This window comes from Colius striatus, chromosome 11, assembly GCF_028858725.1.
Source record: "Colius striatus isolate bColStr4 chromosome 11, bColStr4.1.hap1, whole genome shotgun sequence".
Classification (NCBI taxonomy): domain Eukaryota; kingdom Metazoa; phylum Chordata; class Aves; order Coliiformes; family Coliidae; genus Colius; species Colius striatus.
The window spans coordinates 8,424,464-8,447,230 of NC_084769.1; the positions used below are offsets into that span (position 1 = coordinate 8,424,464).

General features: G+C 38.4%; 1 protein-coding gene across 1 annotated transcript in view; it reads left to right on the forward strand.

The window, feature by feature from the left end:
• The window catches only part of NCKAP5 (NCK associated protein 5), a 369,143-nt gene that overhangs the window by 227,464 nt on the left and 118,912 nt on the right, over positions 1-22,767 (forward strand). Inside the window, exon 6 of the mRNA XM_062005050.1 lies at positions 14,916-15,065. Coding sequence (XP_061861034.1) covers positions 14,916-15,065 — 150 coding nt within the window. The remainder of the gene's footprint in view (positions 1-14,915; positions 15,066-22,767) is intronic.

Consider the following 22,767-nt stretch of genomic DNA (forward strand, 5'->3'; position numbering starts at 1 on the left):
TATGAAATCGAGTTCTTATTATAATATCAATATGCCTGCCTCCAAAATAAATATTCTTGCTAATGAACATTAAATGTTGCATAGTGATCATTTTAGAAGAATAATAATAAGACAGAGGCCAGAGCAAGCAGTATTATTGCAATATTGTGTTAAATCTTGCTGAGATTTTTACTTGAAGCAAAATATTCTGACCCTTTCCATAGAGCTAACTGCCCTATAGGAATTTAATTTGCTGGACATACAGATGGATGATGTGATTTCTTTAGGATGAATATATTTAGAAGCAAGATTGTAAAAAAAATTCTCCTTTTTTCTCATTTTACATAATAATAACCGAGGGGAGATTTATAATGAACACTCACATAAATGTGGACAGGAATATGTGTCATTTGAATTGCTGTGAAACATAGTATTTCTTGCTTAAAAGTTTGCTAGACTATAAGGCACCAGTATGTAAGAGCTTTATGATATTTCCAAGAGGCATTGTGCACCTAAAAGTAAGACCATGCAAGGCCAAACCAATACCTCATATATTAATATTGTTCCAATTTAAGACACAAGTACTTTATCTAAGAGAGAGAGCAATTCTCAGAAATAATTGTGTGCAGTACTTAAACCCAAGACATGAAGACGAGCATCCCACAGTTTGTCCTTGTGATTTGAACATCAAAACCTAGAGTTTCTTTCCTATTTGATCACAATACTGGATATCTAGGTAGAGTCTTACCTGCTTACAGATCACTCAAAACTTTCAAGGTTTGGGATTTTTTTTTGACTCCTTTTGACTTTATGTCAGTGTACAGTGATGAAAATAGATGAGGAAGAGAGTTTGTTGTAAGTTCACAATTTTTCGTAATTCTGGAATTGTCAATATGTGCACTAAAGCTCAAGACATGCTGCAGTCACAACAGAGAGGAACAAGCTGTTGTTTAAAGCACTGTGTTTGGGGGATTAGATTTTGATTCTTTCATTTGCCACAAATTTCTCCCTTTTCTTGGACTAAATAATTTTACCTGTCCTTCTTTAAGCTTTGTTAAAAAAAAAAGGATAACATACAATTTAATCTCTAGTATATTTAAGATGTCTGTCATGTGTGTGAACTGCTGCTTCTGTGGTAACAGGAATAGTTATAAGCCAGATAATGAAGAGATTAAAAAAATATTTCCTTGTAAACTTGGGAGAAAGGCTTACTTCCCCTGAGGAGTTTGTTTAACATGTGAATACTTTAATAGAAAAGGAATCAATTTCAAGCAGGGCTATCCTGTCTTGTATTAAAAAATGTGAAAGTGAGATTTTGCCATTGGGAATTTGGGGATTTTGATAACATGAATTCATTTGAAAAACTTAGGCAAATAAGAACTCGTGACTGCAGGGGTTGTAACCTGTCAAAACTTCATTGTGCTGCTTTGAGAGTTCCACTCCAAACAGGTACTGCAGTGGGGACCACGCATACTTGTTTGATCAGCCAGAACTGAAATCCTGGGCTGTAGATAGAGTGACTCTCACCCCATCTGATGCCACAGGCCATCAGCTTCTGTGGTAGTGCAGAGTGTCTGACTGTGCTTGTTCCCAGCTGGTCTAGACTACTTTTAGCAGAAGGGATTTTCATTATTCTGGACAGTGCAGGTCTTCAGAGATTGACTACAGAAACTCAAGAGGTTAAAGATACAAGTAATGAGGTAGAGGGTTAGTCAAGGAGGATGATCCCCATGCTGTTAGGTCTACACCAAGAGAAATCCGTCTCAAAGATTCAATGGAGATTACAGGTAGCCTTAATGTTAGGGCATGTTTTCAGGTTTCTTTGGCCCTGGTTGCAGTGGAGAAGAACAACTTGATTCGTTCCATTTCTTTCTGTGTAGTGACATGTGTCCTGTCTCATTTTTGCTTGATTGCTCATTTCGGTGCCTATGTGACTAAACCAACAACAAAGCAGTAGCAGACAATTTGAGCAATTGCAGCCTAAGTGTTTGGATGGGCTTTACTCAATGAAAAAGAGCTAATACTGTGGTTCAGTTCTGGGTTTTTTATCACTCTGGAAGAATGACAAGATTTTGAGAAGTAATTACTTCATAAGAGATTTCTTAGGCTTTTGAGTGTACCATGAGAAGAATGGCACAGAGCTCCCTGGGAGACATCCATCCCATTTGCAGAGCATCACCACCGGTGCAATCATTAACTCACCCTGCAGCTTCACAGGAGGAGTGGCTTTGAGCATAAAAAAGTTCAGTTCCATTTCCTTGCTGGATGTAAGACCCCATGCTGGATATAAAGGTGTGTACACGTGTCTGCCTTATCCAAAGCTAAGAAGGAAGATTTTTCTGTAAAGGCTTATTACTGATAACTTCAATAGAAAGATAAAATAATTCCAGTCCAATAAGACTTCTAGCTCTCAGTCAGCAGGAAGTCTGGAGCATTTTGCCAATTGCTTTCTGAAGCAGATGTCAGCGAAGTGTGACACCGTAAGTGATACAGGAGCATTTCAGGTGGCATTGTTGGCCAGATCAACCCAATTTTTTGTCTGCGTGCTTTGTGAGACTCAAATGAGGAACAGTTGTTGTGACTGTCACTTCTAATTTGCACAGCTATGAGTGTCAACAGCTCCATCATGAGAAGAAAAATTTTATCTGTTGTCAATATAATTTTATCTCAACATAAAATTATACAACTTTAAAGTTCAGACCATTGATATATAACATTTACAGATGGAGCATGGCCATGAATTGAAAAAAAAGGCACTAGTTGAATTCCCTAGCTGAAATCTGTGTAGGATTTTAATGCTAACTTCTGTTGCAGAAAGAGAAGATATATCCTTAAAAATTTCTGAACTGGAAGTGTATACAGGAGACTGCATCAGCCAGGCCTCCTAAGCTACTGAGGTGAATATGACTAGGCAAAGCTTAGCAGTTTTGTGTCTCCCAGAGAAGGACAGAGGAGGAGCCACCTGCACTCGGGGAGCTCCACCAGCAATCCCAGTCTGCCAAGGGTATAAGCATTTGCTGTTGGACTGCTTTTCCATGCAGAGAAATCCAGGGCTACTTAGGTAGGAACTAATGCCTTATGGCTTTTCTTCTGGTAGATTTCCACCACTGTGCAAAGATGCTGATAAATATTTGTTCCCATATTTAACTAAACTGAGCTTGGGTTCTTGCCCCCAAAGGAGAACAATGGTTTTGTTGCAAGGAATGTAAGTGCAAGTAGTTTTCCCTTTTTGATTGTATATAATACAATAACAAAGCAGTAAAGTTATGTTTAACACAACGAAGTCTTATAAGTGAAATGTGCCATTTGTGTGCCTGTTTCTCAGAAAACAAGCTGTTCTTTCCTTCCTGGAATCCTCTATATATCTACAGTAACAAGAAGTGAAGATTGACTGATCTGATGGTACTGTTTCATATTATACTGATTGTAATCTAAATGTAAATCTATGTTTAGATTTTCCTCTGCAATATAGTGTTTCTATCTTTTGCTCTATCTTTCTTCTAGTTCTTACTTTTGGAATGAATCCACAAAAATCAGCCCATATACATTGCCTGAAGCATATACATATGAAATAGGCATAACAGAAATTCAGAGACGCTCTTTGGAAAGCAAAGTGATGATGCATTTCACAGCCTGACTGGTGCAGGTTGTCCTAATGCATGCAGGGACTTCCTATTTATGCACAGCATTTTTCTGCAGCTTTTGTCTTGGCCTTAATGGTGGTGTTCTTGTTGCCTTTTTTCCAATTTAGGAAATGCATTTCAGAGAAAAGTACATAGCTCTAACATGCCTCTGCTTGGTAGTCCTGGGAGACTGGAATAACCTCCTGGAGTTTCAAGATGATCTATCTGCTTTTTGGAAAGATGCCAGTATCTTTGTATATGATGGCCAACTTGTTGCTCTTTATCTGCATGTATTCCTCCTGCAGGTCAAATCAGGGCTACTGGCAGCAGGGCTGTGCAGGCACAGAGGCTGAGGGCAGCCCATGCTGTGGCTGTGTGAGACAGCAAGCCCGTGGGGCTGCTGTGGCTTGTTTGCCGTGGGATCCAGCACTTTCAGTCCTTCTCTGTTTATCAGTAGAGCAATAAGATCCCCAGGGAGATGTTGTCATCTCCCATCTGGCAACTGCTTTTAGAGCTCTCAGGTCTGTAGTGTGTCTTCTGGCTCTTGGCCAAAAGAACATTTTAATAAGGGAGTCCTACCTATCTGTAACCTGTCTAGATCCTTGTGAGGATGCATGCCTGCTTCATTGATCAGACACAGCATTGCTCATCTTGGGCTGGTATTGAAGAGGTTCTGATTGGGCAAGAGATTCTGGCAAGTAAATAGGAAGCAGTTTTGTCTATTGACTCCCTTTGGTTGTCTCAGTAAGAATAATGAATAAGACATAGTCACCTGTCTAGTGACAAAAGTGTTTAGACAGAAAAGTTGAAAAACCAGTTGGTATTCCTTGGTATTGCAAGATTGTGCCTTCTATATGGCCAAGTCACTTTTCTCTCCCTATTGCCACTTCTCCATAAAATATGTTGTTCACTCTGTGTTTTAAACTGTGATTCATTTATGTTTTCAAATGAGCAGAAAACAATGCTGGTTTTTAATTTTTAAAAGGTGAAAACAAATTGCTTATTTTCTGAAGCCAGTAAAAGATTCTGCTGCATTTACAAACATTTCCTCTTTGGAAATTATTTGAATAGCAGAATACACTTATACTGGTATATTTATTTTGGGCTACTCAGCTCAAGAGGGACAGAGAACTTCTGGAGACAGTCCAGCACAGGGCCATCAAGATGATCAGGGGACTGGAGCATCTTCCTTATGAGGAAAGGCTGCAGGAACTGGGGCTGTTTAGTTTGGAGGAGACTGAAGGGAGATCTTATTAATATTTACCAATATCTAAAGGGTGGGTGTCAGGAGGTTGGAACATCCCTTTTTTTCTATGATATCTAGCAACAGGACAAGGGGTAATGGGATGAAGCTGGAACACAAGAAGTTCCACTTAAACATAAGAAAAAACTATTTATCTGTGAGGGTAAGGGAGCCCTGGCACAGGCTGCCCAGGGAGGGTGTGGAGTCTCCTTCCTTGGAGGTCTTCAAGACCTGCCTGGACATGTTCCTATGTGACCTGATCTAGGTGAACCTGCTTCTGCAGGGGAACTGGATCTCTAAAGGTCCCTTCCAACCTCTACCAGTCTATGATTCTATGAAAGAATATGCGCTGCTATCTTAAACTTTGGTGAAATGTATGTAATCTAAGCTGTGATAACATATTTGACAAGTTGGGAGTTTTTATCTCATCTAGAATGATTGCTTCTACATTTTTTTATATGAGGATGCATTCTGAGCTTCTTTCCTAAGTTTTCCTGACAAGATTGTGAGACAAAGCAACTATTCCTTGGCATTTGCAAAGAATTACTGGGTTGCGTAATAATGTACTTTTGCTAATCCCACCAATAACTTCTTTCATCAGCTTCTGCAATTGTTACTATGGTGATGTGGTGGTTTACCCCTGGCTGGGTGCCAGGTACTCACCAAGTTGTAACATCACTCCCTCTCCTAAACTGGGCAGGAGAGAGAGACATAATAAGAGATTTGTGAGTCAAGATAAGGACAGGGAGATCGCTCAGCAATTAGCATCATGGGCAAAACAAACTCAGGTTGGGGAGCAAAAGGCTTGATTTATTAATAAACTATAAGAACAGGGAGGTAAGAAGTAAAACCTAATCTTAAAAACACCTTCCTCCTCTCTGTTCCTGGGACTCTCCTTCCTTCCCCTGACAGCAGTGGGGGTTGCAGTCAGTTCACTACAGATGAACCTTGCCGCTGCTTCTTCTCAGGGGGAGGCCTCCTCACACTTCCCACTGCTGCAGTGTGAGGTCCCTCCCCATGGGTGACAGTCCCTCACAAACTTCTCCAGCATAGGTCCTTCCCATGGGCTACACTCCTCACGCAGTGCTCCAGCATGGGGCCTGCCACGGGGGCAGCTCCTCACACACTGACCTAGCGTGGGTCTTCAACAGGTGTGGATGGTCCTTCAAGTACCAACTGCTCCTGCCTGACTCCCTCACAGGATCACAAGTCCTGACAGCAAACCTGCTCTGGTGTGGGCTTCTTTATCCCTGCAGGCTCCCACGTCCTGCCAAGAACTTGCTCCAACATGGGTTTCCCACGGAGACTCAGCCTCCTTCAGTCCTCCACCTGCTCCGATGTGGGCTCCTTCATGGGCTGTGAGTGGATCTCCGCTCCCCGTTGGCCTCTATGAACTGCAGGGGGACAACCTGCTTCACCATGGTCCTCACCACAGGTCACAGGGGAGTCTTTCTTTCAGGGCCTAAGCACCCTCCTCCTCCACTGACCTTGGTATCTGTGGAGACGTTTTCACATTCTCAATCCCTGTTACTGCTGCAGTTTTGCAACTGCCCAGCAACTTCTTCTCCTTAAATATGTTATTCACAGAGGCATTACCTCAGTCACTAATTGTCCAGGCCATGGTCAGCTGTGAGTCCATCTTAGAACTGACTGGCATGAGCCTTGTCAGCTACAGGGGAAGCTTCTGGCAGTTCTTTGTTTAAAGCAGCCATTCCTGTAGCCTCCTCACTACCAAAAACCTGACCCAGGCAAAGCCACTACAGGTGAGAACTAGTCAGTTAATATATTTCTGTCATTCCAAAATAGTAGTTAATACTCTCTTCTTAAGTCCTTTAGAGGTTATTTAAGGCATTCCCTAAAGAAATTATCTATGGAAGACTGGATCAACAAGTATAAATACTTGAGACTTTCTGATGGCAAGAAAAAAGAATGCATTTGAAGTTTTTCATTTCATTAAAAAGAGTAATTTGGCCTTTGTCCAAGTACTGAAAAGACATTATTGGAGGGAAAAAAAAAAAAAAGTGAGGAGCTGCAGGAGGAAGGAAAATTGGCTTATTTCTAGCAATTTAAATCCAGAGTAATTCTATTGCCCTAATTGCTATTACATAAAATTTGCCGAATTTAATTTTCAGACTAGTTGAGCTTGTTTGTACTTCAGTCAAAGGTAGATATTTTAATACTGTCACTTTAGTCAAGTGTAGTTACTTTAATACTCAGAAACTCCTTCAGGAAAGTTTAAATGCTGCATATAGGTTTCCTGGGAGGAAAGACAATTACTTTAAGTACAGTACTATAATGAACCAATTTATAAGAGAATATCTGTATGAAAAATCACACTGCATATTCTTCTCATAAATATCTATACACACATGAAGAAGGAACAGTTTATCTTCTAGGACAGATGTGTTTTTTTCTACTGATAGCTTTGCTATTCAGTGTAGCTGAAATCTTCCATATAGAAAAGGAGCAACAAACACAATGAGCTACTACCACACTGCCCTGCCAGCACTGTGCTTGAAGCCTGGGTTGGAAGTCACCTCCAGAATGGTCAGCCTTTGATCTCATGTCTGACAGATGAAGTGCCAGAGGCAAAGGTGCTGTTTTTTATGTAAATATCCATTCACTAAGACAGGACGATGTCAACAGCAATATTTGGTCTTGAGGTTAGCGTGGTTCACTTTGACACCCAGGACTGATATTCACTTGGAAACCTGAAGACAAAAAACTCCATCTACTCTTACTGGTCTGCTAAGTACACTTAATAGTGAACTTCAATGTGCAGGTTTCTTTTTGCAGTCCTTTTTGATCTGAAGTTTTTCAAAAGAAATAGGTGTTTCTGATGCATGGAACAACCAACAAAAGCATCATCAGGAAATTCATTAATATTACTGCAGAATTGTTCAATAGGGGTGATAGCTTGTAGTAGTGAGCAGTGTTTTGAGTGAAGAATAATATGGAGTACATTTAGATTGATATGTGAATGGAAGGAGGTTCATATAAGAAACATAAAGAAAGTACTTTGTTCTCTTATCCATCACAGGTATTTGATCTAGGGAATATTACTGCTCATTCTGTTCGCTTTGTAAGTGAAATCCAGAGATGAAAGAGAAGAATTTTATATGTTTTTTTCTGACAACAGTAACGTTAAACTGTGAAGAATTTGAGATGATTCTGTAAATTTCTGTGGTATATGTACATTCCTTTCTTGTCCTTCAATTTTGGTCAGCATATTCTGAACAAAAGCTGTTAGCTAAACAAAAATACATCATTATTACACTTGCTGATGTGCTATCTAAAGCAAATCTATACTTTAGTTTATCCCTCCGCTGGGAGAAAATAAACAAGAGAAAACCGCTGAGTACATACATAGAAGTAAGTGAGGTGAAAACAGAAGTCATATTTGTAGCCTTATACTCACAGATAAGTTAAATGGCACTGTTTAGTTGGAGGTAGGGGTTTTTTTTACATTCTAACTTATAGAATCATGGAATCGTTTCCGCTAAGATCATCATCCAACCTTTGTCCCAGCCCTATCAACCACTAGACCATTTCCCTAAGTGCAACATCCACTCGTTTCTTACACACCTCCAGGGACTCCAGCACCTCCCTGGGCAGCCCGTTCCAATGCCTGACAACCCTTTCAGGAGACAAATTCCTCCTCAGATCCAGCCTGAACTTCCCCTGGCACAACTTGAGGCTGTTTCCTCTTGTTCTATTGCTTGTTACTTGGGAAAACAGGCTGATCCCCACCTCACTGCAACTTCCTTTCAGGTAGTTGTAGAGAGCAAGAAGGTCTCCCCTGAGCCTTCTTTTCTCCAGGCTGAACAGCCCCAGATCCCTCAGCCCTTCCTCATATGAGATGTGCTCCAAATCCTTTCCTAGCTTGGTAGCCCACCTCTGGATCCTCTCCAGCACCTCAATGTCCTTCTTGTAGAGAGAGGCCCAAAACTGGACACAGTATTTGAGATGCAACCTCACCAAAGCCAAGTTTCCTCATATTGTTTAATTAATTACATTTTGGTTTTTTTCCAGACCTGGATCATGGTGTTTAATGAGATTCCTGTTAGCAAATCCCAAATTTTTTTTGAAACGTACAGTTGCAGATGAAACAAACGTATTCAGGTCCCAGTGACATCAGTGACTGTTCTTGCAGGAAACACTTTGTGAATTCATCAGTGTTACTTCACATTGCTCTGGCTTGATGTAAAAGTGTCTTTTATACCTTTCAGTATTCATGGAATCACATAGGTTATAAAGCATATCAAAAGATACTGCAAAATTTCACAGGACATATTTGAGAGGGATTGAGCCACAGTAAACAAGGGTTAATTATGATTAAGGAAAAAAATGGTCATGATGGGAGGAGAAAGAGGAGAAAGGTGTCACTGGAAAACAATTGTAATGTCATTGGAATTTAAATTCAGTAGTCCTTAGAGCAGTTGCTGCCTTTTTTTTAGTGTGTACAATCAGACTGAGCTACTTGTGCATAGCTTGGGGCTGTTTTTTTTCCATGAAAGTACAAACAATCCCTCATCTACAGATTTTATCTACATCAACAGTCTGAAAATTCTTATTTCATATCTTTCACTTGCAGTGAAGGATACTACTGAACACTAGGAGTTCTACAGTGGAAATAACACTGAAAGTACATCGTCTAAGAATACATCATGGGTGTAGAGTGGCCTTGCAAGAAAAAACATTAACCATTTATTATTACGTTGTTGTGGTTTAACCTCAGCTGGCAACTAAGCACCACATAGCCACTCACTCGCTCCCCCAGGATGAGGGGAGGAGAATTGGAAAGGTAAAAGTAGGAAAACTCATAGATTAACAATTTAATAATTGAAGTAAAAGAAAAATAACAACAATAAATTGTAATGAAAAGGAACATTAAAAAAGTGAGAGAAATAAAACCCGAGAAAGACAAATCATGCAAAGGAAAGCGATTGCTCCCCACTAACCAACTGATGTGCAGCCAGTCCTTGAGCCACAGCCCTCAGACAACCTTCCCCCTAGTTTATTGCTAAACATAACGTTCTATGGTCTGGAATAATATCTCTGGGGTTAGTTGGGATCAGCTGTCCTGGCTGTGTCCCCTTGCAGTTTCCTGTGTACCCCCAGCCTACTCGTTGTTGAGGTGCAGAAAAGGCCTTGATGCTGTGTATTCACTGCTCAGCAGTGATGAAAACATTGCTGAATTACCAGCTGAAACCAGCACATACTTAATCAGTTCTGTATATGGACTTCTAAATTGCAGTTCGGGTTTGGAAGTTAAGAATCTGCCTTTATTATAGCAAGAAAGAGTGTTAGAAGTGTCATGTATCTGGATCACCAAATTCAATCACTGAATTTAGCGAATATCTGTTTTAGGAAGTCCTGTGGAAGCTCCTGAGATATGATGGAAAGTGCTTAATGTTTTAAGATGCTGAGTTAACCACTTGGCTTGGGTTCACTATTGATTGGATTCTTGGATGCCTACTACCATTGCCTCTGTGTACGATCTGTTAATAGCTACGTGGTGAATCACTTTGAGTTCTTTTTCTCAAATAAGTGGTTATGAGCAATCATAACCACTACTTAATTATATATCCTACATATATTTTATTCTTGGGTTTAACATGTTATTAAAGTGTAGTTTTGAAAAATTGCAGGCATGACTCTCAGAAGAATTTGAATTTGTAACCATTATAAACCCATTGTCTCTAATAAATTTCAGAAGTTGAGGAATTAAAAGGAACGGAGAAAAAAAAAGTCCCACTCAGGCATCACAATCTGACACCCAAGATTTAAATAGAGATCATATGTATCTGAAGGATCTTTACTGCATTGCATCTGAAACACTTCTTTTCTCTGGAGGACTTGTGTTTATCACATGAAAATGATCTTTAGCTTCTATAAGCAAAGATGTCATCTCTAATTATTACTTATCAGTTTCCAGACAAGCAATTCATGTCATCCAATGCTCATTGGGGAAAATCAGTATTTCAAAGATCTTGATCTTTTCAAAATTGTTGTTTGGTTCAGTTGTTGTTTGGTGTTTTTTTTCCTTTATGTTGTCTGACAGTTATTCTTCTTGGTTTGAAGTTTCATTGTTACAAATTGAAATACTTTGAAGGGAGCTCATTTTTTTTCCACTTTTTTTTTCTGTGAGTGGATAGTGTAATTCCTAGAAGCATCTTAAGAAAGAAGAAAAGGTAAATAACAGACAACTGGTGTTGCTACTATCTTCAAAAGTGCAATAATTTCTGAAATAATAATGGTTAAGAAATAGCTGGCTAAGTGTCTCTTTGACACTTGCCTGTTCCTTGAAGAGGTGATGAGCCTTTGAGGAAAAGCATCTCAATGACTAATGCTGTGTCCAGAGGGTCAGCAGTCTTTTGCCTTTCTTGGAATGAAAGATGAGGTAATTTCTGAAATTGGCAGTTTGGTCTCTTATCATTTGAAAGCTTCTGTATGATCTTTTCTGTCTCTATAGTTACTCCTTTTGTTTATAAACAGTGGAAACACTTTCTTGTCCTATATTCTGAAAGGCAGGTGGAAATAGGAGGAATGACTTTATATCTATTTCTTTATATTCTACAAATTCCAGTAAATTATAATTTGCAGTTTCAGGTGGATTTCCTGCTCTTTTAATGTATTGTTCTTACTTTTATTTATTACTGGCAAGAAGGAGTTTTATGCTGCTCCTCCCTACATCAGGTAACTGAAAGCCAGCTTTCTGATAAGTCTCAGTTAGTTCGCTGCATTGTACAGCTTCATAGATCAATGTCTTCAGTGATTTATATCTTCTCATTGATTCTAGAAAGCTTGCCATTTCCAGACTGCAGGGTCTGTTTTCATCTCTTGTTTTCTAATGGCTGTAGGGCCTATAGTGTTTGATCAAAGGGTCCATCATCACTGTACTATTTGTTTGACTTATAGAACAAACTAAACACTTAGAAATAATGGTCAGGGCAGGATGTCATTTAAGATTTGCAAAATATCATTGGTTTCAGAACAATTTAAACCAGCTTGAGAAGCTTACACAATGTGGGGCTTGATTGTAAGTTTCTCATTAATTTCCATGGGGACAGGTCTACAGTGAGCAGCATATTCCTATTTTTTGGTAAGATTTGAATATTTAATATTTTTAATGTCTCTTTGTTGACACAGAGCGTTAGAGATGTGATGAGCCTTTACTATAGAATTCTCAGGCTCCTGTGTTTGCATCCTCTTGTGGTACAAGCAAGTGTCAAGTTCTTATTGGTCTAGGGAGACCAAGAGATGAGTTTTTGCCTTTTTATTTTTCTTTTAACCTGTCCAGCTTATTTACAGAATACCATTTCCATCTATTACCTGATCATGGAAATGAAACAGCATTGATCAGCAGAATTGTATTTGCTCTGCCTTTGCTGGACTTCTGACCTGGAGAAGATTTTGCCATTCACCTTGAAAACCCAACCTACCTTTAATTGTGGAATATGTAAGGCATACAAAAGAGGCTGTTTAGAAGATTCAAAAGATGGTCTTTATTGGAGGTAAAATCTAGGAATTTCCCCTAGGAATCTAGGGGGAAAAAGGGAATAAACTGTGCTACACTATTGTTTTTCAGCATGCTCAGTCCAAATCTTCCTGTAGGATTTGATCAATGTCATGCAGGAGACACACATTTGCTCTTGCAAACCTCTCTGTCCCCCTTCCTGCCTCCCCCCAGCAGGCAGCTGCCTTTGATATTAGCAGATTTTTCACTCTTAAGAGGATTCTGTCTTTCCAAAAGCCTTGTTCATCCTCCCTCTTACTTGACTTGACTTTTAGCACGGGGTGTTTAGCAGCACCTGGTTTTTTTTGCTTTCTTGAGTGTCGATTTTCCACTCTACCCTTACTGTATATCACCCAGGTAGAACAGGTTAAAGTGACAGGACAGTGCTTTCAGCAGATTGCATGCCTGAGCACCATTTCTAAGGTATTGGTCTATTCAGCAGCTTTTGCAAGTAGTGTACGTGACATCTTGCAGACCTTTTTAGCCTGAAACACTGAAATTCATTTCTTATTACTCAGTAATAAACTAGTTTTGAAAAATATGTGAGCTGTACTTAAATTCTGAAGCAGTGGTAACAGTAGTATTTACCCTGTGGAATTCTAGTGTACGTCATAGTAAAACAGGATGGGTGTTCATGATTATGCCACTTGTTTGCAAAGTTCATCAAATGTTGTAATTAAATGAATGGGTTACTTCTTTAGGTGACTGGGATTTCCTCTCTGTGAAGTTGCATTACTCCCCTTTCTGTGATGAAATATCTGTGCTTTCTTCTACTGTCCTTTGAAATTGCTGCCTTGTAGTTAGAGCAAGAAAGATGTCCCTTTGCAGATCTTCGTATTTTCTTCCATTGTTAGCCACATCTAATTCATGTCACATTATTTCCTAAAAATTATTGTGTCTGAATTACATCAAAGAGATATCTTTGGCAATTTTTTTTCTCAGTTCATTGGAATGTTTTATGTCAATGCACTCATCAGGGCAACTTGAAGGGAAAATGGTTTAACGGATCTTTTACAGATGCTTGATTGTTGTACCAATGAGTAGCAAGAGAGGGAAGAAAAAAAAAACCCACTACTATGTTTATGGTTCCTTTGTGATCAGGATAACACAAGGGCTGGAAACCTGATGGAATGACTCTTTGATGTCTATGTTTTGAGGCCTGAATGAGACCTGTGCCTCACGGTTTCTCTGAGAGCATTCAGCGATTAAGCCCACAGCTTATCAAATTGATTCTTGATTAAATTTTTAACATAGCAATAGTCAATTTCTAAGCTAGTTAATATTTTAAAAAGACATTGTTAGAAATGTGATTCACAGTGCTGATTTTTAAATCAGTTGTGTTTATGGGTTTTAATTAAGTTAATGTCTTGCTGTTAACTCGCAAAGAGTTACATTGACACAGTTAATCAAGCTGGATCAGTTCTTCATGAAAATAGATATTTTTATACTTAGAGTTCGTGTTCTGTAGTAGTTACAGGAAATACATCTCACTTATAGACTAATCCAAAGATGGTGAAAGTTTGTGCCTTTGTATACAAGAATTATCAAAAGGCACACAAAGGAAACTAGATGCCCATTAAAGGACTCCTTTAGATTTGTGTTGACACCCATTCTTTAATGTTAATTTACCTTACATTTTCCATTCTTAATCTTCTCATGAGTTGTCACACTGCATCTGCTCATATAGGTACAGAATGTGGTTTCCAAGGTAGAGACTGCCCACTTTGTGTCGCACTCAGATGAGGATTCACTCTGTACCTCTGTGTAGTTCTCTTTTTTTTCCCCTTATTCTTCACCTGTTTTGGGCAGTATTTTGCATTGCCTGCTTGTAGTCTTGATGTTTTGCTTGCTCTGTCTCATTCTCTCTCTCTCAACACAGAACTTGGACACATAATTAATGGCGTTTATAGGAATCACTGTTCAATCCTACAATTTTTATAAATGTCTTGTAAAACTCAGCATAGTCCAGCCAGCAGCAGCAGCTGGTAATAACCCCATATGACTGACTTATAATAGAATGGAGCCCTTCTGAAAATGTTGCTGCCAGTTTGACTCTCTCTGGTTATATATTAGCATGGATCTTAAATCAGTATTCAGGTAGTAGCTTGGTTCTCAGGCCATTATTTAGTAATCCAAATATTACCTCTCGATGAAGAAAGGTGAAATACGTTAGGCATGAATATATGTTAGCTTTTCCACAATAAACTGCTCTATATCTTAGAGGTAAAATGCTTCCATATAAAGCTGGTATTCTGAATTTTCCTTGTGACTTTTAAAGAAGAAAATACAAGTTATTTTATTAAAAAGATTGTGAGTTCTCCTTTTTAAAACTCTTAAGTAGACGTAGCAGTTAAGTTGTGCATATACTGTTGCAGAATTGCCATAGCAGCATGTTCCATAGACACTTCACAACTCCTCTTATTTGGTACTTTAGTCATGTAACTACTGACTTTTTACTTTTTTCACTCATATACAAGGGAGAATTGAAGATATTTACACAGTTAACTTCATTTCCACCTGTGAGTAATGACATTCTAAAAAATCGTTTCAGGAAAAGCTGTCAGAAGACGGCAGGAAATGTAAAGAAGGCATGGAAAAAATTCACACAGCAGCAGATGAAGATTCAAGAAGTGAAAGCAGCAGCACTGAAGATGAAAAAGGAAAGACAAAATTGCTGTTAGAACGTTTGAAAGCTCTGGAGGTAAGAAGTACAATGATATCACACCTAGAAGACCACCTTCCCCCCCGCCTCATTCATTTATTAGCACTGAATCACCCTCTAGTATAAATCTAATCTTTCACAGTTCACCTCTACCCATGTTAGGGAGTATTGTTTTTATGGTTCATTTACCAAGGATGAACAAGAAGCTTAGTCTTGGAACCGCCGAGAGGATCCCTCTGTAATGTGGAGCATTAGATATCTTTAAAAAGAACTTCATACATTATTTTAATTCAGTTGAGACCATTTAATAAGAAAAAAACCACGTTTTTTACTGGTTTTGTTTCAATTATTAACATTGTAAGACTAATATGGGTGGTTTAACAACTGTCATAAAACCAGTGTTACTTCATTGCGGTTTATTGCTCAACTTTTAATTGCTGGGCTGCTTGCTTGGGAGAACTCAAGTCTTTTTACTGCTAGTTCATGGAAAATCTATTTCCTTGTATTCCACATGGAGAACTGCACACTACCTTTTGAGTGCAATTCTGGAAAACCAGGATGTGCAAAACAGCACCCTTTGTGGTAATTCCTAACCAGAGGAAAAGTTTTGTTAGGCAGCCATGGACAAGGCACGGGTAAGACTGTAACTGTTAGATCTATGAACTTATTTTGTACTCCTTGATAGAAGCATGGGTTTCAATGTGTATGAAAAACAACATTGTGCATATTTTAATGTAATTTTTTAACTAGTAAAAAGACATATTTTTAACTTGTCAAGTACTTCCTCCATCCTCTGCTATTCAAGTGTCTACTCAGTGTTATATGTGTGGATAAATTAATGCCTTAGATGATGGTAGCAGCATTTTGGCAGTCTGCAGTTTTTCTTTCCTTTAAAATCTTAGGCTGTTTCTGAAATAAACACTTTTATTATTAATTAACTCTAATTTTGCTCTGGGAGGAAACCAACTACGAATTTTTTAAGGCACGTAAAACTGATAAATGTATCAGTTTACTATAGTCTTACTTTATCTGTCAATGGAGAATTACTGTAGGTTCCTGGTGGTCTTATATTTCCCAATATGCATGACTTGTGTTTGCTTTGCCTTGTGCTTAATCAGTCTGCATGAAAGTTGCAGTTCTTTTTGTCTTCAGTTGATAGGAAGTTGTTCAGTAATGTCACAACCTTTATCAGTTGTGACTGATTGCCCAGGTACATAATGTAATGTTGCCGACAGACATCATCTAGCATGGAAGGTCAGTGAATAGGTCTCCTCACTAGTGTCAGGATTGTGGAATGGCTTGTTCAAAACTACATACTAGTGAATGGCAATACTTCAAGAATTAATTTACATAATTATTCAAAGGAGCTGTCAAAGTAGAAAGATGATCTGCAAGGCCAACATTAATTATGACCCAAGATAATTGAAACAAACTGTTCCTAATGTGTGTTGTTTAATGTTAGATATTCTTGCACTTGATTTTTCTCTTTGAGAATGTAAATTGTAATGTCAAAGACTCTATGGTTTATTAACTAAGAGACATAGTTTTTCTAAGTTATATGCAATTAGCAGTTCTAATCCTTTACTATTTGCAGAGTAATCATTCTAAATATTTGATTAGCCTATATAGAAAGGAACGAAAAATAACTGTTTGTTCATTCTTGTGCTGTGGGTGTCAGAATCTTTAATCTTTACATGATTAGATGTTACTGCATCATACACAATAAAATCGGCAAGGCTAGTAAAATGCTTACTGGTAAGTTGGTCCTTCATCTGTGCACTGTACAATCTGAAGACTTGCCTATAAACAGAACCTAGTAAAAGTTACAGTCAAAATGTGGGACCTAATCCATTAGTGCTTGTTAATATAATTTCCTTAATATCAGCACTATTAGGAAATCTTTTCATGTCTCTTCACATTAGTTTGTTACACAAGTGTAGCTCATGACAAGATGTAGCCTAGTTTATTTGAACATTATAAAATTATTCCACCCTCCTCCCCACCTGTATTCATTATCCTGTTGCTAGAGTGAGCTCCCGAAACGAGGGGCCATATGCATGTATGTATATCCACGTATATAAATATATACGACAGTGTACATCTAGCAAACATTTTGAGAGAATGGTGTCATGTATTTGTTACAGAAACTAAATTTAGACTCAACGGGTAGGTTTTTTTCTGGTTAATACCTTCGCTTGAGTGATCACATGAAAACAAAAATAGCTGGATAAGTCTAAGCTAAGTTTCAAGTGGATAAAGCACCACAAGAGAAAAGCTATCCACCAGCAACGGGGATAAATGGGTAGCTTAGCAAGTACATGAACAGTATAATAGATTATTTAGTTTCTTTTCTTTTGGATATCTACATGGGAGAAGAGTTCCTGTTTGATGCATTAAATAAATTGTTTCTGCCCTCTCTTGAGTACTGGCATGGTAGATATGAGGTAGGTGGTGGTTTTCTTGGGGAATTTTTGAATTCAGAATTTCTCACATTTCTGGCAATGTGAGGAAAACTAATTATCTTGGACTGTTGGATATGGACCAGGAAATTATCAAGTCTAACTGTGAAAAAAAAGGTGAGGCTTCATTTTCACAGAAAACTTTATTTAAATGGTTTCTATATCGTGGAGTTGTATTTAACATTTCTTTTTTTCTGATACTTGAGTGCTGTCAAATAAATTTCTGTTCTATCTTTTAGGTTTTATTAGCTTCTGTTTTAACCTAGAAGTTTTGTCACTGAATAATACAAATCAGTACAGTGAAGTACTGTAGTCAGTCCCAGTGAAAGCTATCGTGTACTTTGATAAGAAATATATATACGTTCCCCCATTGCTCCTTTTACCTACAATCTTTTTACATCGTTTATCATTTAAAGCAAATTCTGTTTCCCCTCCACAGACTGATAAATACCATATGTTTCTAATCAAATGAAACAGATGACAAATAATAAATGGTTCATACCATCTTGTATCCTATTTTATGTAGTTGAAATTAATTGTGATTTCCTGGATATCAAAACTCCTTTGTGCCTTCAGCATTTTTAGTTGGCTGCTCTTGAAATGCCACTTAATTTACTTCAGCAGTTATGATCAAATGTCTTCTAACTCCTACAAAGGAAAAAAAATCTCTGATAACTTCTCTGTGTATTTGGAGTGCTGCAAAAAATGAAATATTAATGAAGTACAATGAATAACATATCAACTCTTTGGTGGAATTTCATTTTTTAATCTGCATTTTCTTTTAAGTGGTGGCCAGAAATGTACAAAAACCATAATTTATTCTGGCCAAGCATCAGCCCCCATACAGCAATTTCAGATGTATATAGGTATATACACAATTACAGTATAACAATAATGTTATATTTCCAAAGTCATGTGTGTATAAGTTGGAAATTTTTCACCAAACCTTAATTTGCCCTCCTGAGAATGTTAGGTATTATATAGACTCTCATTGCAAGATGGTATACGATTTCTTGTTTCCAGCAAGGGCAGTTTACACAGTCACGGTGCCCAGAGGAAAGCTTTGAGAACATTCTCTATTTGAAAAACTGTGTCTGTAAATGTCTTAAGACTGTCCCAGAGCTTCTTTCTCCAATATGTAGCTATGGGCTCTCTCTCTGTCCCAATTTAGCCTTAAATGACTGAAGTACAGGCTGCCCAAGCACCTGCATAATTGGAAGCGAATTAAACTGATATACTGAGTTAGTGTCAGTCTTAATCTAAACATGTCTGTAAAAGCCACAGTTACTTTGATTTTTAAAATTTAATCAGTGATAAATATGATGTCAGCTTTGAAGGCTTATTAAAGTCTGTCATTTGCGCAGACATTTACACAGTGAGGATAATTCAGCATGAATTAACTATGTCTCACTCCATGAAATGTTCCAGCTCTTCTGGACTTCTTCACAACCGCAGTATTGCAACTTTCTTAGGAAGTCTTTGCTTTTGGGTGATTATGAAGAAAGGAATTTGAGTGGGATTGCTTCGAAACGATCAAAGAGTACCTTCTCTTCAATTGGAGGTTGTTTTGGATGATACTTTGCTTTGCACTATGAAAAGGATTCTCTGAGATACTCAGATTTTGTTGGTGGTGGTATGTCATTTCACATGCTGCATATCCTCTCAGTTCCTAACAAATGTAAGGGTAATGTGAATAGAGATATTGGATGAATGTTCTAGAAGACTGGATTTGGTTGCCATCTCACTTGCAGATTTCCTGCACCATTTACAGTCTACTTCATGTATTCGTGCCTTGGTACTACATCTGTAGACAGCTAAAGAGCTAGTGTCTGATATACAGTCAAATACTTTGGGAAGCTGGCTGGTTTTCTCTAGCTTCTTCCATCTGAGTGCATCCTTATACTTTGACTCAAAGACATGGAACTGGAATCAAATCAGAGGAGAAGGCTGTAATGCCCTTGTTTAATGTGGTAAGCTAACATATTTTACAGAGGAAGCAAAGAGGAAAACAGATTAATGAAGAGGTGGAATTAAGGTTTTGAGCCTAGATGCGTCTATCCAGCTCTTAGATGCTGAGTTACCACATATAAGGAATATCTATAGATCCTAGATCCAGTCTGCAGGAAAAAACCAATATGAATTGCCTCTACTCACTCACTGCTCAATGCCTATCTGCATTTCCTCCCAGAAATCACTAGAAGTGATAAGCATAGTGCAGGTGCAGTCCCTCCTTTGAGGCTGCCAGGGCGATTGATATGGCAGGAGTCGGCATGTAGATTGCATCATATGGTGTTCCATGCTTATCTTAAGCCAAGATCTCCATCTGTTATGGGATGAGTGCCTGTGTAGGACATCATACTTTTGCTGCACCTGTTCTGTTTCATGGCTACATGAACACGTCTCGTTTGACTATACACTGTCCCATTCCACTCCCCTCTGTTAGATCAACAGCATACCATCATTTGGTTATGGGGAATCATGAGGTTTGGTTACATGGGGACTGTGTCCACTATTTAGAGGAGGTGATTTACCCACCTTAGCCTGTAACAGCCCACAGCTAACACCTTGCTAAAAACCCAGTGTTTACATTCAAATTAAAACAAACATGGTCAACAAGGAAGTGGTTTCCCTTATTTGCTGAGTGTCCCCCTTTCCTCTCAGAAGTTCTGCAAAGGCCTCAAAAATAATGATTGAAGGCTCCTCACAACCTCGCAGCTTTCAGCAAATAGCAAACCACCAGGGTAGCATTAAAGTGTAACCTTGAAGTTATCAAATGAAAAGCCTAATTCATGTGTGAAAATCTCATTGCTTGCGGGTGAGTGAGACTCAATGAAAGTTTCAGTAAGCAAAGCTACAGTAGGAGCAGCTACTGCTAGGGAAGAGTCACAAAATCACACTAATTTTAATTACAGAATTTTGCCCTCTTGCCCTTTGCAGTTCGTCATAGAAAGATGTGTTTTGTTTTAATAAATTGAGCTTTGGGAGAAAACTCACTCAGGATAATAAGCTAAATGTTCAAATATATTAGAGGGGTAATTTCCCTTGTATCATCACCATTAAACAAATGAGGAAATATGTCAAATATTTCCGATATTATGTTTTTACTACCCTGCAGAGGAAGAAAGACATGATATCAATGAACTGTAAAAAAGATAAAAAAGAAATATGAGAGGGCTACACGTTTCCCTTGAGTGGATTGAAAAGACAACGTTATTTTGGGTGGGCTGCTGGTGCTTTGGCATTGTTTTCCCTCTTAAAAAAAAGTCATTTTCCAGGTACTACAATATAAAATGGTAAAAAATTGAGTAATTGTATTATTTTCCATGGAAAGAAACAGATAAAATGCAGGGGCACAGAGCCTAGGGTTCTGAAAATGACTGTGAGAAAAAAAAAATCCTACTTATTGAAAGTCAGCTGCTTCACTTTGGTTTATAGGAAGTGTCAAGCACTTTGCTCAGATATATTAAAAAAATCTTGAAACTTTTAAATATTTGCTAGCAGCCAGTCCTGTGCCAGGTAATGCATTTAATCTGATGCAGCCAGAAGCCTCTTCCAAGCCCAATGTCTTGGCCATCCACATAACTAGATTCATTATGCTGATCAGTTACCGAAGGCCAACCTACTTAATTGTTGGATTATTTTACTTTTAAATCTTTTCAGTAGGAGACTCTTATAATTAGTTTTCTGAACTGTGCCTAAGAAGTGGTGTTTTTTATAGCCAGGGGTCAGATGATGAGGCAGCGATTTCCAAACTTACCCAGTGGCTGATAATGAATCAGCATTGATTTGCATCACTGGTTTCAAAGCCAGCCTGGTTTATTCCAGCTCTTTGCTAGTAGTAGTATTGGCAAACTGTTTTAGCTTCCCAATAACTGAGTAAATTTTACATTAAAACCAAACAAGTACTAGCAAGCTGAATGTATTCTGTAATCTATTGATGCTTGAACTCTTCTACTGTGGGTCTTCAGTGGCTCAGTCGTTCCTCGTCTTTCAGAAACAAATCTCATGGCTGCCATTTCTCCTTGCCTTTGTGCTCTGGGATGCATTCTTCTTTGTCACCTGTCTTCACTCTCTCCTGCTGCAGTCTTTAAGTGCACCTCATTCCCAGATGTTTGTACCCTTCCTCTTGCCAGCTCATGCCCTCCTGCTGTTCAGATCTTTCACTATGGCTCTTGCATGCATCCTACATGCCGCCCACGAATGCATGAAGCTGTGTTCTCCATAGCTGGCACGGAGACTGAACAGCTTTCAGTGGTCAATACAGATTGTCAGTTGAAATGTTAATGGACATAGTATCTTCATATAGAAAATTAAGACTGATAGAACCGTCTTCTGGGCACAGAGTTAAATTGGGTTAGTATGTGATGAGTATTAAAGAGTGTGTACTTCTTGCAGACATGTAAAGCACTGAGGATCTAAAAGGGCTTTCTTTTTTTCCCTCTCCTTTTACACTTTTTTTTCAGTGGAAATTCATGACGATTTCCTTTTTGGCATGCAAAAAATCAAAATGATCTAGTAGGAATATGAATTTACACAGGAATGTTGAAAATAGTTCTGCCCACTGGATGTAGGAAGAGCTGTTCAGATTTGCTCTGATTTTCATTGCTGTAACCATTTGCTGCTGTCATTAGGGAGAGACTGACGATCCGCTGTTCCGCCAGTTCTATCTCCTGAAATGGCAGAGTGCCTTGATATAAATAAGTCTGTACATTAAATCATTGCCTCCTTGACTGGTGGAAGAGGCATGGAGGAGTCCATGCATATCTGCCTTTTTCTGGCTATTCATTTCAATGAAAGCATAAAATACTTAGCTTCTAAAATCAGCCGTGATACCTTCTGGGAATTTTAGTCTGAGGAACAGATGGTATTGTTTTCTTTTCTAACTAAGTCTAGGGGGGAGAAAAGACCATTGAATTGCACTTCCTATGAAGCACTACAGCAGTGGTTCAGAAGTTAAATGTTTTGGGTTACAACTTGTAGGACTTCTGAGGTTTTGACATATGTTGAAAAAGTAAAAGCTTTCACATCAACTCTCTGCTTTCTACTATGAGACATCAGAAGGCAGTAATCTGTTGAAATTTGCTACCCAACAGCATACCCTCCAACTAATGTTCCTGTTAAGTTTGAAAACTATGCTTGTTTTGTGACTGTGTTTATGTCATAACCTATCAAGTACTTGTATAAAGGGAATTTTGTTGAGTATCAGACTTTTTCTCCTTTATCCTGCTCATGCAGTCAATTTAGGTTTTAATAAAAGTTACTAGCTTTCTAGCATCAGATAT